The sequence below is a fragment of the Musca autumnalis genome, unplaced genomic scaffold (assembly GCF_047663935.1).
Source record: "Musca autumnalis isolate F117 unplaced genomic scaffold, ASM4766393v1 scaffold_3, whole genome shotgun sequence".
NCBI lineage: Eukaryota > Metazoa > Arthropoda > Insecta > Diptera > Muscidae > Musca > Musca autumnalis.
The window spans coordinates 123162957-123179830 of NW_027411866.1; the positions used below are offsets into that span (position 1 = coordinate 123162957).

Genomic DNA, 16874 nt, shown 5'->3' on the forward strand with positions numbered 1-16874 from the left:
AGTTTAAATGCTATAAATCGGGAGGTACCGTTAAATGGGGCCAATACCAAAACGTCGACCTATCTTGGAGAAGTTGTTTGGTCATTGGGAACCTCAAATGTCAAATTTCAGCTAATTCGGTCAGAAAATGTACCTTAAATACTATAAGTCAGGAGAAATGGGACCTCTTGAAACTCCAAGTGTCAAAATGGATCCAATTTGGGCGGAAAATGGACCTAAAGTCCCCGAAATACCTTAAATCGGGAGGTACCGTTAAATGGATTCAAGCATATATTTGGTTGCAACCAGTCCAAAACAAATTTATATTTGGATCCAAACATATTTCTAACATATATTTTTCTGCGTGTGCAAGCTTAACTACGGCGTATGGTCTTGGCAACAGACCACTCAGGATTGCAAAAGCAACATAAACGACAGGTGCGTTTGGCTCATGATACAAAGGTTCTCGCCTAGTTCTTTGTTTTTAGGACTTACTACTAAACGAAGAATTTTAACAATAGCTGAGCATAACCCGGACGAATTATTCAATGTTCACTTTTATTAGTAACAATATTTTTCTACATTTTAGTTATAATTTAGAAAAAATATAAGCTTTTTAACATTTGCACAATATTTCAAATTATTTTATTCATCTCCACAATGTCCACAATGATGATCATTTGCGTTGGCTGGAGCATTCTGACCATATGGCCGTTGGGCATTCGCTTCCAAATAATGAATACCCTCCACATCATGTGGTGTTGAATAGCCCATAGGATGCTCAGGTCCATCACAGTGATTAGCATTTAAACTCTCCACCGAATCACAACGTTTGCCCATAAAATTTGCCTCATTTCCCGGTAATACAGTTTCAATATAATAATCAACTGACCGCAGGTGGGAACAGCTGAATTGAAGACATCCTGGTTGTATGGGTTTTTTACCGCCCACATAGAAATCAACATCACCCAAAGGCTCCGATTTGCCCAAAACACCAGGATTTGTATGAATTATATCAACAAACATAGCATCACCACGATGTATACCAGAATTTTTATTGAAACAAGGATTGGCAGGATCTAATCCAGTAATACGTGGCAACGGTTGACCAGTTAATTCTTTAAATTTTCGCCCTACTGCACCAACAACTTGAGCTCCAAAACTAATACCAATTAAATGAATATTCTCTATGGATACAGATGAGGTTAACTTGTTTAGACTTTCAGCCACAGCTTTGCCAATTTCTTCAGTATTTAATGCTGACCATATGTAGAGGGTTTCAATCTTATCTGCAATATTTAAATACTAGAGAATAAAAAAAATAAATCATTTCCACATTTTTAAATTGAGTTCAAAATTAAAAGTGGATCGTCAACCTACCACAAAATTGTAATCTCCTCTACAATTGTAGGCATTGGCCAGTTCTTGAATATGATCTTCACTGCCTGTAGTTGCCCAGCCACTTAGGAAAATAACCACCTTTTTATTAATATCAAATTCCGGCAAATTAACTAGATTTTCGGGTTGTTGCAGGGGAACGGTTATATTTTTACAAGATGTTCTCAACTGGTAATACATCTCTTCAGGTTTTGGTGTAACGAGAGGCTTTTTTATATTCGATGTCATGATAAGAGAACCTTAAATAAAAAATAATAATTAAACAAATCAAATATTTTCAATACTTCTATTGGTCCCTGTCCTTACTTACATGCTTGATTGAGAACCGAAAACATGACTTGTTCTGGATAACCGAATAAAACTTGAATTGGTGTAGAGAACAGTATACTAGGAGATGGTATTTTCTTTTCTCCTTGAGAACCCGAACCCTGCATCATGTTAACGGCCGAATTTTTTATACCATTAAAATCCATGGACTGTGCATTGCCTTCGGTGGTAATAGCACAAACTAAAACTATTGCGCCAATAAATTTCCTTCCGATCATTTTGATATTAACGTGAACTATTGCGGTTTGGAACAATTCTAAAACTTCGTTTTTATATGAAACTGATGTTTAATGATTCACATGTTTTGTTATTTGTTCTATTCATTTTTGTAAAAGACAATTCTATAAAGGTAACAATTATAAAAGAATAGCCGATTGTTTGAAGAACTGATGATACGATAGTGTAGATAAAACACAAAGTTAAATGCTCACGCTAACTATTTCATGGTGAATATCATGATAAATATAACAATGAAGTTACAATTGTGATTTTTTATGAATATTTGTTAAAATTTTTTTAAGGAACAACAACGGGCTTTTTCTTTTCACTATCTGCCTGAAAGATCCTTATTCAGTGATAAAGTATTCGATTTTTGTGACCAAAACCCTATTTTAATAGGACATCATAGTAACAATATACATCAAAATGGAGCTCAAGATCTGAGATCGGAAACCCCCTTTTGGGGGTGAAAATACGTTTTGGATAAATTCAGAACACTCTGAGCCGAACTTTTGAGTTATGGTTGATGTTCCCAATAACCAAAAAAATTTCCAATAGAGAATTGATATAGCCCCCGATTTAAGGTATTTTGAGAATTTTAGCTACATTTTTTGACCGAACTGTTTGTAATTTACAACTTCTCCATTAACAATCGTCAATATAGGTCCATATCTTGGAATACCCACCATATAACGGTACAACCCGATTTTCAGTATTTTGAGGATTTTAGTTACAAATTTTAACCGAACTAGCTGTAATCTGACACTTTAGGTTTTCAGTGGTCACGAAACTTCTCCACCAAAAGTCGATTATAGCTACAATTTTTGATATTTTGAGGTTCTCGGTGATCCCGAAACTTCTCCACCGAAAATAAGTACTTTGCAATTTTCGGTTTATTATGGATTTTAGCTAGAATTTTTAACCGAACCAGCTGTAATTCGACAAAAAATCGTCCACATAGATCCAGGTTTTGGTATATCCCCCATATAAAGGTACCAACAGATTGAAGACATTTTTAGATACACTTTTTTACCTAATTTAGTAATTTAGTGCATCCGTGGTCGAACAATTTTTGCACCTAACAGGAAACTTGTAATTCCATTTCAGTTGAGAATATTTTATGGTGAAGGGTATAACAATTGTTTTCGAACTTAATGTTTTACTTGTTTTAGTTTGTTTTCCAACTCTCAAACTGATAATGTTACCCTTCGTCAAATGCGAGGGCTGCACGAAAACTTTCTTAGCCTAAACGTACTCAGGACAGTTTGACATACTACCCACAGTGGTTCAGAATCGTTTTTTCCTGCTCAAAACTTTGTAACTTTTGAACGGATAGAGATATTTTCATAATACTTTTTTTGTTCACCAGATAACACTTTCAGCTTTTTGACATATTAAAAGCCACAAAATTCGGTTCAGCAGTTGCAGAGGAATTCAAGACCAATATTAAAAATCTGAGGTTTTTTCATATTTTGCATGAAAATATGAGTGTTATTGAGTTTTTCATATGTATGTTCTAACTATTTAAAACAGCTCAAACACATATAAGCAACCCACAAAATACAAAAAAAAAATTAAAAAAAAGATTGGAACAAATAGTTTAAAAAATTTGTTCAAATATTGTTTTTCAAAAAATTAAAATTTTTTCCGAAATTGAAAAAAAACTCCTTGGGTTTTCATAAAACTCTTATAACTATTTAAAAAAAAAGTATTATATGGGAAATGGTATGTAAGGAACACATGTTTTTACCCATGTAATTTCAAAAATTTTAAAGAAGTGTTAAACGGACGGAACGGGCCGTGAAAAAAGTATATATGGGCTCAAAGAGGCCGAGAGGCCATCATTCTGTGATAACGGAACAATGTTCTAAACTGTTCCCTAAAAGTTCTAGTCCACCACATTTACAATTTCACTAAAATTTCACTTCGTGTAAACGCTACGGTAATTTTTGAAACGGTTCTTAACGACAAGAATCCTACCTACCTACAAAAAACAGAACAGAATATTTTTTATAGTTTATGAGAAATAGATGTTTCTTTCTCCAGAAATTTGCAAAAATTACGTATTTTTCAAAATTGGGAAACATTTTTCATTTTTAGGAGCACGCCACGCCCACACCTTCCAATATTTTGATATAATTTTTTGCTTTCCTTAGTTTCAATATGTTTACTATCGAATCCCATATAGAAATTAATAATCGATGACAACAAGGAAAATCGACTTCTGAACCACTGTGCGACCATGTTTTCTGTTGTTTACAATGACTTGAAAAAATCACTTTGAAAAAAAATTAATGTACTAGTGAACATTTTCGACCGATAATTTTTCACAACTTTCGACGTGGATAATCACGATCAAATTAAATCTTTGTATGTCGATAAAGGGCCATCCTATAGCACTATGAAAAATTGGTTTAATGAATTCAATCGTGGTCGACACTCGCCAAAAACGATGGTCGTGAGGGTCGACTAACATCGGCGATTGTCCCACAAAAAAATCCGTGGGTGAACAGACAGTGCAACATCGCCATGTTAAATACCGTGAGATAGAGGCATCCTTGGGCATTTCTTCCACCAACTAACATTTGATATTGTGCAAACACCTGACCCCAAAAATCGATTTTTCTCGTTAGATCTAGTAAAATTGGACAATCGCTCAAAAAACGGATGTTGGGGATTGGTGCAAAGAAATAGTGAATAAAAACAATCACGCTGCTTCAAACGACATTTTTAAGATCGCCACAGACGACGAATCTTGGATCTATGCTAAGGAGCTCGAAACAAAACAGGAATAGACACCTTGGGTCTTCGAAAGCGAGCCAAATCCAACGAAAGTTGTTCATGTAAGAAGCACATCGAAGCAAACGGTCGCCTGTTTCTTCGGCAAAACTTAAGGTGTGGCGATTATACGGCTTGAAAATTGTAGGACGGTCAGTTCTGAGTGGCACACTACAATTTGTTTGTCTGAAGCCTCCTGAGAAATTCGAAAAACGAACAAAAGAACACGAATCATTCTGCATCATGACAATGTGAGCTCTCATATATCGATTCAAACCAGCGCACGGTGGTCGAAAGCACTAATCTAGCGGCGTGAAATTAATAACTTGCAAACGAATTGAGATAGGTCAATGAAATTTTGCACAAACTCAGCTTGTACCTGTGGGTAATAACACTGTGCAGCAGCATTTTTGGGAGGTGGAAAATTTCTTTTGGAGATAAAAGTCCTTGATGAGTATACTAAGAACCCAAAAGAAAATGTTCGCCATAGGTCAAGTTTGTGAGATATCGCGCGATAAAGTTTTTGATTTCTTCCCTATAATACTTGGTAAAATAGCTCCATATCACTGTTTGGCGTTGCTGTAGCATCATTTTGAGATGACATGTCTTCAGTCAAATCTATTGGCGAATATTTTTGTAGAACATTTCATTCTTCTAACTCAATGCCTTTCATGTCCTTTTCGTCCTTTATTTTTTGAACCGTAGTAAAAGTACCACAGAATGAGATTTTTCAGCATCCAAATATTCTACAAAAATGTTTCTCAGACAATTTTAGGTACGGTTCACTTTGGCAACTAATCGATTTTGTCCCGTTTTCATTGTCCTTTTTGATATTTAATCGGTTTTTGGTTCAGAAATGAACTATGTTTTGTTTTTCTGTATATTCGTCATTGGTTATTTATTGGTATGTTGACATAAGAATTGGTTATTGCTTGTGTAGACATCTGGGGTGCTTCTGAAATATTTACCACAAATAGCTCATGTAATGATGAACACGTTAATAACAAATTTTCTTGGAGGATAGTTCCGGTAATCTCAATTCTTGATCCGGATATTCCGACATTAAAACCGATTTTTGAACCGGTTTTAAGTAACCAATTAAACATATATGTATACCGTTAAAAGTTATGCCGTAGGTCAAACTTCGGAGTTATGGCGCGCGATCAAATTTGTCATGTACGTTTTGTCATGTAGGTATGTATAGTTTGTCAAGAAAGAATTCATTTCGCTATAGCTCAAAAGTTTTACCTACGGCATGACTGTCCTTCCGGGTTCGTAATATTATCTTCATCGACTTTCATCGCCAAAAAGAATTGTTCGCCCCCAGCCTTTGATCTCCATATTTGCGCGTACTGATATTTTCCTCAAAAACGGTTTAAGAAAACGAGTTTTTTGGTTTAACACTGCAACTAGCAAAGTTTCAATCAACGCATTAATTACATTTGATTGACAACTCTATAAACTTTTTAACGGTATACATATATGTTTATTCTTATATCAACATACCAATAAATAACCAATGACGAATATACAGAAAAAAAACATAGTTCATTTCTGAACCAAAACCAAAAGGACAATGAAAACGGGACAAAATCGTTTAGTTGCTAAAGTGAACCGTACTTAAAATTGTCTGAGCAACATTTTTGTAGAATATTTGGATGCTGAAAAATCTCATCTTGTGGTATTTTCACTACGGTTCAAAAAATAAAGGACGAAAAGGACATGAAAGTCATTGAGTTAGAAGAATGAAATGTTTTACAAAAAGATTCGCCAATCGATTTGACTGAAGACATGTCATCTCAAAATGATGCTACAGCAACGCCAAACAGTGATATGGAGCTATTTTACCAAGTATTATAGGGAAAAAATCAAAAACTTTATCGCGCGATATCTCACAAACTTGACTTATGGCGAAAATTTCCTTTTGGGTTCTTAGTATACTCATCAAGGACTTTCGTATCCAAAAGAAATATTCCACCCCCCAGACTTTGAGTTCCATTTTGTGTCACAGTGTAATGGACCAAATATGAACAATATCGGCTAATGTTTTGGTATAGCCCCCATATAACGCTACCTTCCGATTTTCGGTATTTTGAGGATGTAAGCCACAATTTGGTAGCAAATTAGCTGTAATTTGGTACTTAGGGTTCCTAGTGGTCACAAAATATTTCCACCAAAAATTATGGACATAGGTGCACGTTTTGATATAGCCCCCATGTAACCGTACCTCCCTATTTAAGGTATTTTGAATATCATGACCACATTTTTAAACCAGCTTGGCTGTAATTTGGCATTCCGTGTTCTCACTGCGTATAAAATCTTCTTACAAAACATTTTCAATACGGATTTATGTTTCGATGTAGCCCCTTTTATGGTACCCCCGATTCGTTGAATTTTTACTTGTTATCCCATATTTAATAACATATTTAGCTATAATATGGTATTATAGTGTCTCCGGGGGCAGAACTCCTTCCTCCTTGCAAACATTTCTCAAGATAGGTCCATATTTTGATTTAGCTCCCATACAAATGCACAGCTAAATTTGTATGAATGTCATGCAAAATCCCTTATTTTAAAAGTGTAGTCATCAAAAGATTTGCAAATATTTGCAGCCCTAATGTGGTTATTCCGTATCCAGAGAGTCCAACCCATAAAACCATAAAAACACTAAAAAATTCAATTTTTTTAAAAATTTATTGCTATATAACTAAGTACCTCCAGACCCCAAACTAATTTTTATAATTTAAATCACACACTCTGCTATTAATTAAAAATAAAAATAGGTTAAAAAAACTTTTTAAGTTAAACGGTTTTATGTTAAACATACATTGCAATGTTTAAGAAAAATGTACTAAAAACCAAAAAATAATAAAATAGATACAGTCGTGGGAATTGTAAACATATGCATAGACTAGACTAAAATAAAACCGTGGGGTACGTCAATTGTCTACGAATTATGGAATTATGGACTTAAACATTGCAATGTATGTTTAACATAAAACCGTTTAACTTAAAAAGTTTTTTTACCTATTTTTATTTTCTAGTTTTTAGTTTTTATTTCGCATTCTGTTTAATTCGTTTAGTGCTTCATTATTGCAAGGTTTCTTGCCCGTTAGTTTATTGCAGTCCAACTATTCTATACGTAGTCCCTGCAAAGATCTTACTCTACTAAGAGCCACGTAGGCTTGACCTTCTTCAAACAGCTTCGCACCTAAGTATACGACTACGTGATCCACAGTGCTGCCCTGCATTTTATGTATTGTAGAAGCCCATGATAGTATTAAAGCCAACATTCTTCTTTCAGCCGTCCTGTAATTGTACTTAGCTGGAAACTGTATGGCTTTCGGATGTATAAGATGTACTGTATAGTGCACTGTATTCTTCTTGTCAATCCCTTTTATTTGATACCCATATTGGTGGGATTGATAAAAAAAATTGTTATCAGCCATTTGGTAGCGGCTGTCATCTTAGATTAAAATTTTGCATAGTAAATTGTATTCTACTTGTTGAGACCTTTCATTTGATACCCATGTTCATGGGATTGATAAAACCTAAGTTATCCGCCATTTTGTAGAGGCCGCCATCTTGGATTTTAATTTTATATAGTACATTGTATTCTACTGGTTGAGCACTTTCATTTGGCACCCATATTGATGGGATTGATAAAACCTACGTTATCCGCCATTTTGTAGCGGCCGCCATCTTGGATTTAAATTTTTTATAGTATATTGTATTCTGCTTGTTGAGCCCTTTCATTTGATATCCATGTTGATGGGATTGATAAAACCTACGTTATCCGCCATTTTGTAGCGGCCGCCATCTTGAATTTCAATTTTTTATAGTATATTGTTTGTTGAGCTTGTTGAGCCCTTTCATTTGATACCCATATTGATGGGATTGATAAAACCTACGTTATCCGCCATTTTGTAGCGGCCGCCATCTTGAATTTATAATGATAATGAATAATTATACCCTACACCACTATGTGGGGAGGGTATTATAAGTTGGTTTTGGCCAAAAAGTTTGTAACGCATCGAAATAATGGTCGTAGATCCATACTTATATATATCAAAATGAATGTCTCGACGAGCTGAGTCGATCTGGCTATGTGTGTCCGTCCGTCAGTCCGTCCGTCCGTCCGTCTGTCCGTCTGTCCGTCTGTCCGTCTGTCCGTCTGTCCATCTAAACCTTGTAATCACGCTACAGGTCGCAATTTTGATCGGATCGTCACGAAATTTTGGATGTTGACGGGGGTCCCTGAGGGGAAGAAGCCTATTGATTTTGGTGATGGTCGGATAATATTTAGGGGTCGGAATGGGCAAAAAACTTATTTGGATAAAAAGACAACGTTTTTTTTCAAAGCGAATATCTTAGCTTCTGTACGGGGTATACCAAAAGCAAAACCTGACAATAAAAGTAGAAAATATCGCCATTCTAATGATGTAAAGTAGGTTCTCGTAGGTGATCAAACAACGAAGATATCACAATAGTCGCTAATAAAATCCAAATTTTCATTTTTGCAATTTTAATTAAAATGACGAATATCACAGCCTTGGTTGGAGACTTTCCAAAAGCAAAGCCTGGCTGTGAAATTAGAAGATCCCATCTTTACAATGATGTAAACTAGGTCGGCGTAGGTGACCAAATAACGGAGATATCGCAATAGTAGGTAATACATCTCATTTTTCCACTTTTTTGGAAATCACGCTACAGGTCTCAATTTAGATCGGATCGTCACGAAATTTTGAGGGTTAATGGGGGTCACACAGATAAAGAAGCCTATTGATTTTGGTGATGGTCGGATAATATTTAGGGGTCTTAATGGGCAAAAAACTTATTTGGAGAAAAAGACATCGTTTTTTTCCAAAGCGAATATCTCAGCTTCAACATGGGATATATCAAAAGCAGAACCTGGCCATGAAAGTAGAAAATATCGCCTTTCTAATGATGTAAAGTAGGTTCTCGTAAGTGATCAAACAACGAATATATCGCAATAGCCGTTAATAGAACCCAACTTTTTATTTTTGCGATTTTAATAATAATGACGAATATCACAGCTTCGGTTGGGGATCTTCCAAAAACAAAGTCTGACTATGAAAGTCGAAAATCCCATCTATACATTGATACAAAGTAGGTTGGCGTAGGTGGCCACATAACTGAGATATCACAATAGTCGGCAATACATCCCATTTTTTTCATTTTTTTGTAATCACGCTACAGGTCGCAATTTTAATCGGATCGTCACGAAATTTTGGGGGATAATGGGGATCCTACAGAGAAAGAAGCCTATTGATTTTGGTGATGGTCGGATAATATTCAGAGGTCGGAATGGGCAAAAAACTTATTTGGAGAAAAACTCAACGTTTTATTTCAAAGCGAATATCTCTGCTTCTAAAAAGGGTATATCAAAAGCAAAACCTGGTGATGAAAGTAGAAAATATCACCTTTGCAACGATGTTACGTAGATTGTCGTAGGTGGTCAAACAACGAAGATATCGCAAAAGCCGCTAATAGAACACAACTTTTCATTTTTGCGATTTTAATAATAATGACGAATATCACAGCTTTGGTTCCGGACCTTCCAAAAGCAATGTCTGATAACGAAAGTAAAAAATCCCATCATTACAATGATGTATAGCAGGTTGGCGTAGGTATCCAAATAACGGAGATATCGCAATAGTCGGTAATACATCCCATTTTTCCACTTTTTTGGAAATCACGCTACAGGTCGCAATTTTAATTGGATCGTCACGAAATTTTGGGTGTTATTGGGGGTCCCACAGAGGAAAAAACCTTTTGATTTTTGATAATGGTCGGATATTATTCAGGGGTCGGAATGTGACAAAAAAAAAAAAATATTTGGAAAAAAGGCCAACGTTTTATTTCAAAGTTAATATCTCCCTTCTGTAGGAGGTATATCGAAAGCAAAACCTGTCAAGGAAAGTAGAAAATATCACCTTTACAACGATGTGAAGTAGGTTGTCATAGGTGGTCAAACAACAGAGATATCGCAATAGTCGGTAATGAATCCCTTTTTTCATTTTTGTGCAATCACACTACGAAATTTTGATCGGATCCTCACGAAATTTTGGGGGTTGATGGGGGTCTAACACAGAAAGAAGCCTATTGATGGTTGGCATACATCCCACTTTTCCATTTTTTATTTGGGTTGTACTGTCGATGCACTTAAATGCGTTTCAAAAAATAGACCTGCGTTAATGAAGACATTCAGAGCAAAGGCGCTAAGCTATCCCAATTTTAATATTTTGAATTTTATTAGTCAAAAGCTTATGAACAAGGGTAGTGGTGTAGGGTATCACATAGTCGGCCCCGACCCGACTATAGCCTTGGCTCACTTGTTTTTTTTTTATTTTATTTACATTAACTAGTAGTAAATACAAATTTAATAAGAAGGTAGCATTGGCTACTAAGGACATCAGCTATAATAATGAATAAATATAATTGTATTGTCACCAAAATCCAAAGTGTATACAAAATTTCAGATTAATCGGTTGACAGGAAGAGGGTGAAATTTGAATTACTAAATTTGACCCAAGAATAAATAATAAATAAAACAAACGGGGTGAGCTAAATAAAACCATTTAATTAATAAATCTTGTCCAGTTTCATTACGATTTTATTTAACATTTAAACAAATATGAAGTTAATTTTTTTGCTACAATTTTTTAAAATCTGATGCAACAAAAACTCTTGTATTTGATAGTGAATAACTGAGTGAATATTTACAACAACAAAAATGAAAAAACAAAATCTTTGTCTGCAAAGTGTCTGTAATCGATACAATGGAAAATATTTCGCAATTTTATAGTTCGATTTTTTGACTTTCGCGCCGCTAGATCAGGTGTTTCGACCAGTGTGCAGCGCCTGTTTGATCGGACAAAACGTGGACTTGATGTGTCATCCGGAGTGGAAAAAGTGCTTCAACAATTTGTTTGATCGCATGAAAAAGTGTATAAATCATGTTTGAGACTACTTAAGAAAACAATAATACTATTTTTGATGGTAAATATTCGCGTTTTAATTGTTAGGCCAGATATTTACAAACCCCCAATATGTAATATGTATATTGCACCAAAAAAGGGTGTTGATGCTCCAAAAAATTGTTCCAAAATCGGATGAAAATATATATTGGAACTATATCCAAATCTGAACTGATTTCAATATAATTTAGCAAATCGGACAGAAAAATTATATTCCCCAATTTTTATTTGAATCGTACAATAAATGCGACCTATACTTTGATTATAAAAGTACATGGACAGTCGGACGGACATGCATAAATCGACTCAGAAAGCGATTCTATGTATATGCCTAAAAGGAACTACGGGTCTATCTCGTTGCCTTTTGCATGTTACATACAAATGCACAAAAACATAATACCCCTACCACAATGTGTCCAAATTTTAACTCGACTACTTTCACTTAATCAATTATAACTTCACAAATTTTCTATTATGAAGGGTAGGCGTTTTTTATTTGGGATGACAACTTCTATTTTGCTTTTCAAAATTGTCAACGTGGCAACGTGGATCAAATGGAAAACATATTTACATAGGAGTTGACAAAAGTGTTGGGCAGACAATAGTAAAGTTACAAACCATTTTCACCAATACATTTATACTTTTCTCAAACCGGCAAACCAAAATCGGATGAAACATCCGAGTTCGAATGCGAATTCGCTCCGAATTCTGACCGAAAGTCATATGGAGTAGTTGACGTGTTCTCTGATCGAAATTCCGATGAAAATCGGATGTGTTTGTCGACTTTCGGACCGAATTCTGATTAACTATCGTATGAATTACGGATTTTTTAACTGACATTCGGACAGATATCGGTCTTATGAAATTAGGAAGTTTTGGCTGACTTTCGGACCGAATTCGGCCCGTACTCTGATGAACTATCGTATGTATTTCTGATTTATTATTAAAGGTTTAATATCATCTTAGGCTTTTAAATATGTATGCGTCACTTTGGCAATTGGTACACGCAGAAAAATGTATGTTAGAAATATGTTTAGATCCGAACAAATATATGTTTGGGACCGGTTGCAAACAAATATATGTTCGGGTCCAAACAAATATATGTTTGCAACATTTTGTAACATATCTCAATTTGATATGTTTGGGTAAAACATATTTTTTATGTTAGAACATCTTTTTCTTGGGTGGAGAGAGGATGTTTGTCAACGAGAGTAATAACAGTGCTCTCGCGGCTGCGGAATGCTGTTTTATAAAAAAAGAGTTGTGTGTATTGTATAATAGAAGACGTAGAAGCGAAGAAGGGGGCTTTGGTGCTTTGATGGCGTGTATGCGTCAAACTCGTGTGTTTCTTATTTTGTTGTTGTTAACCAACGTAGCAGGCGAAGAGGATAAGAAGAAATGGTATGAATTATTTTGTTTTTTCTTTCTTCAGTGTTTTAGTTGCCAGCGTAGCGTCAAGACGGTAAAGTGAGTCAATAAATCAGCGTTTTGTGTTTTCTTAAAGAAATTGTATTTTTAGTAAATTAAATGCCCAATACATTTTATAATTGAATCGAAAAGTTGAATGGAATTATTTTATTGGACAAAGAAGAAATCGCATTTAATATTGGTAATTACATACATATGTATATTTGAAATATGGTATATCCATATTTATTTATTACATAATCATTTGATTCCAGATGCCGATTCCCCACTGATGATGTCAACTTTGAGTAAAATTTGTTTTATTTCAGAACTAAGGAGAAGCGTTCAACTACGTTTCTATATATTTTTCTTTTTAAAAGTGTGACTATTTACAAATTATTTCAATCAGTTTTTCTTTTATTAAAGTGTGTTATGTATTTCTTTGGAATTTTGTATGTACCTATGTGTCTGTTGTTGTTGTGCCTTTCAATAAACAAAAACACCATCATTTGTGTGTATATTATAGAGATAACAAGTGAGCTCTTACAGAGAGCAAGAGAGCATACATTTCAAAGTGTTTTACATTGAAATTTACGCTCCCTTGCTCTCAGTAATCGCCCACTGGTGCATGTGTTTGTTTTTTTTTTGTGGCTTTTGGGTTTCTATTTGTTTGTACCCATACATTTAAATTGTTTGCACCCAAACATTTAAATTATTTGCACTCAAACATATAAATTGTTTTGACATAAATTTGTTTGCACCCAAACATATATTTGTTTGCATGACCCAAACATATGTTATGTTTGGGACTGTTGCAAACATATATTTGTTTGCTGCAAAATATGTTTGGGACATATGTTAGAGAGGCCATGTTTTTTCTGCGTGTAGAAAAAAGCAATATGTTTACTTAACAGTGAAAAACAATAAGTTCATCAACAGCATCTGCGACATATGTAAAACAATTGTTATTAATATATAAAATACTTGTATTCACATGTAAAAGTTGATATAAAAGTATTCAGAAACTTAACTTTGACAATATGTATAAAACATATGACTTTACACGAAACAGTGTTGAAGTTTGACCGAGAAAATTTTAACTTTAACTCACTTCATAAAACTAAACAAATATTATACAACGGATCACTATGAATTATCTTTAAACACTATCATGTATCAAGACGCATAACAAAAATAAACCAACCAATGCCCGAACACTCATTTTTTAGTTCGTACTTCATCAGCGTCGGCAAATCAACAATTAAACATTTACAATTTATTTTCTCTCTGCTTGCTTATAACAAATATTGCAACCCAAATACAAGAGGAAGTAGAAAAAATTCCCTTCAGAGAGAGAGCGAGAGAAAAATTCCCCAGTCATGTCGGACAGAATTCGGACCGAAGTCGATCAGACGCGTCGGAAAAACTTCCGACTTTGAGCAGACGCATCAGCAAAGCAGTCGTACCGACATCGTAACGAAATCGGAACAAAATTCGGACGCTACGTCCAATGTCGTATCCAAAATCGATATCTGGACGAAAGTTGTATGAAGTGGTTGGCATAATTTCGGAAAGAAATCGGATCGATTTCGGTCCGATTTCCGAACGAAATCTGAAGAAAATCCTTGGGAATTTCGGAATGGAAATTTAATGGCGACATTCGCTCCGAAATCGGTACAAAATCTGAACTATTTCCGACTCAGAAAATCGTTTAGAAATCGGAATGAAATCTGAACGATTTTGCTTCCGAAATTGTTAAGACGCGTCGGACATACGACATTTGGTTTGCTGGGAATACACACATAAAAATTTGCTAATGTATTGGTGAAAAATATTTGTATTTTTGCTATTGTCTGCCTAAAACTGTCGTTTGTAAACGCCGGTTTAGAACACAGCCAACCCAGAAGAGGGCACACAAAATTCTCAATATTTGCAACTTTTGACAGTGTGTTAGTAACGTTATATGCACGCATGCTGCAAAACAAAAACAAATCAAAACATTTGTGTGCTCTTTCGTTGCGTTCGGGTCGTGTGTGTGTGAATTGCCGAAAAACTTCGTAACTTTAACAATATCAAAGCACGACATTGGTTTAGAATAATCCAACAAATAACATTTCATTTTAAAACAATTTATTAACAAGTGCTTATAAACATAAAGTGCAGGTTCAATATATAATATATGTAGGTAAATTTGTATATATTCTTATAAATATTCTATATTTACGACAGTGTCAAAGCTTTCAACTTTTATTGTTGACTTTCACACAGACCACATTGATTTGGTCGAATAATGGCATTATCTGAAGCATTTTGCCCATATGGCTGGTCGGCATTTACATCCAAATAATAATCCCCCGCCAAATCATACGGTACCGCATATCCCATGGGAGATTCAGATCCACGACAACGTTCACCATCTAAACTCGCCAATGAATTACAACGCTTCGCCAAGAAATTGCGTTCATTTTCAGGATATATAGATTCAATAAAATAATACAGTGAGCGTTCATGAGAGCAACCAAAATAAAAACAACCAGGTTTAATGGGACCTTTTCCGCCCGGATAGAAATCAACATCTCCCACTGATTCTGGTATACCCGCAACACCAGGATTTGTATGAATTATATCAACAAATGAAGCATCGCCACGTGAAATACCCGATAACGTTTCACCTTCATTGAAACATGGATTAGCTGGATCTAAACCAGTAATATGGGGCAAGGATTGTCCAGTTAAGTTTTTATATTGTCGTCCGGTTTTGCCCACAATTTGTGCACCCAAACTGTGTCCTATTACATGGATATTTTCGACGGGTACACGTTCCGTAAATTTGCGTAGACTCTCAGCTAGAATATTACCAATTTCCTCAGTATTATAGGCTGACCATGTATAGAGCGTTTGTATAGCAGCAGCGGTATTTAGATACTAAAATCAAAAGAACAATAAATAATTCGTCGATTACCTAATACAAAGTGTATAAAAACGTGTTCTCTTTAACTTACCACAAAATTATAATCACCGCGACAGTTATAGGCATTGGCAAAATCTTGAATATAGGACTCATTGCTATCAGAATGCCAACCGCTAACGAAAATAGCAACCTTTTTGTTTATATCAAATTCTGGCAGATCAGCAAGTTTTTCAGCTTCTAGCAGTGGAACACTTACATTTTTACAAGACGTTCTCAATTCGAAGTACATCTCCTCAACATTTGGTGTAAAACGAGGATTTATTGCACCCGAGGCCAAGTAAAGGGAACCTTAAAGAACTTTGATTTAAAGGAATCTAGAAATTGACATTTTGCTTTCTACTTACATGCTTGATCGATAATTGCAACAATTGTTTGTTCAGGAAAACCAACTAAAACTTGAATTGAAGTATAAAACAATTCTTCTGGTGTTGGTAGTTCTCTTATTGTTTCTGAGCCCAATCCACGAATAATATCTCCAATTGAACTTCCCAAACCAGTTGTATTAAAACGTTGAGCCTTCCCCTGCTGGGCTAAGGAACAAAGGAAAAATGTACTGGCAATAAATTGTACTGCTGATTGAAGCTTCATCCTCAACAGAATATTGATTTACTTAATCTACTCGAACTCATCTTTATATATAGAGAAATTAAAGCCACAATGATACTAAAAATATTGATAATTTAGTGTTACTTGCTATTGCTGTTAACGTAGTAACTACCACAACAAATTTTTATATGATCATTAAATATAAATTACAATTTTCCAAGCTTATTCTACATATAACCATAACGGAC

General features: G+C 34.9%; 2 protein-coding genes across 2 annotated transcripts; both read right to left on the reverse strand.

Annotated features, from left to right (window-relative positions):
- Positions 1-506: 506 nt before the first annotated feature.
- On the reverse strand, positions 507-1961 carry LOC141400036 (vitellogenin-1-like). Its single transcript, XM_073979441.1, has 3 exons — positions 1688-1961; positions 1360-1616; positions 507-1284 (listed from the first exon to the last, which is right to left on the reverse strand). The coding sequence occupies exons 1-3, from the start codon at positions 1920-1922 to the stop codon at positions 625-627; spliced, it is 1152 nt and encodes a 383-aa protein (XP_073835542.1). The 5' UTR covers positions 1923-1961; the 3' UTR covers positions 507-624.
- Positions 1962-15222: 13261 nt separating this feature from the next.
- LOC141400038 (vitellogenin-1-like) lies at positions 15223-16669 on the reverse strand. Its single transcript, XM_073979442.1, has 3 exons — positions 16425-16669; positions 16112-16368; positions 15223-16034 (listed from the first exon to the last, which is right to left on the reverse strand). Exons 1-3 carry the CDS (start codon positions 16666-16668, stop codon positions 15357-15359), a joined length of 1179 nt encoding a protein of 392 aa, XP_073835543.1. The 5' UTR covers position 16669; the 3' UTR covers positions 15223-15356.
- Positions 16670-16874: the final 205 nt, after the last annotated feature.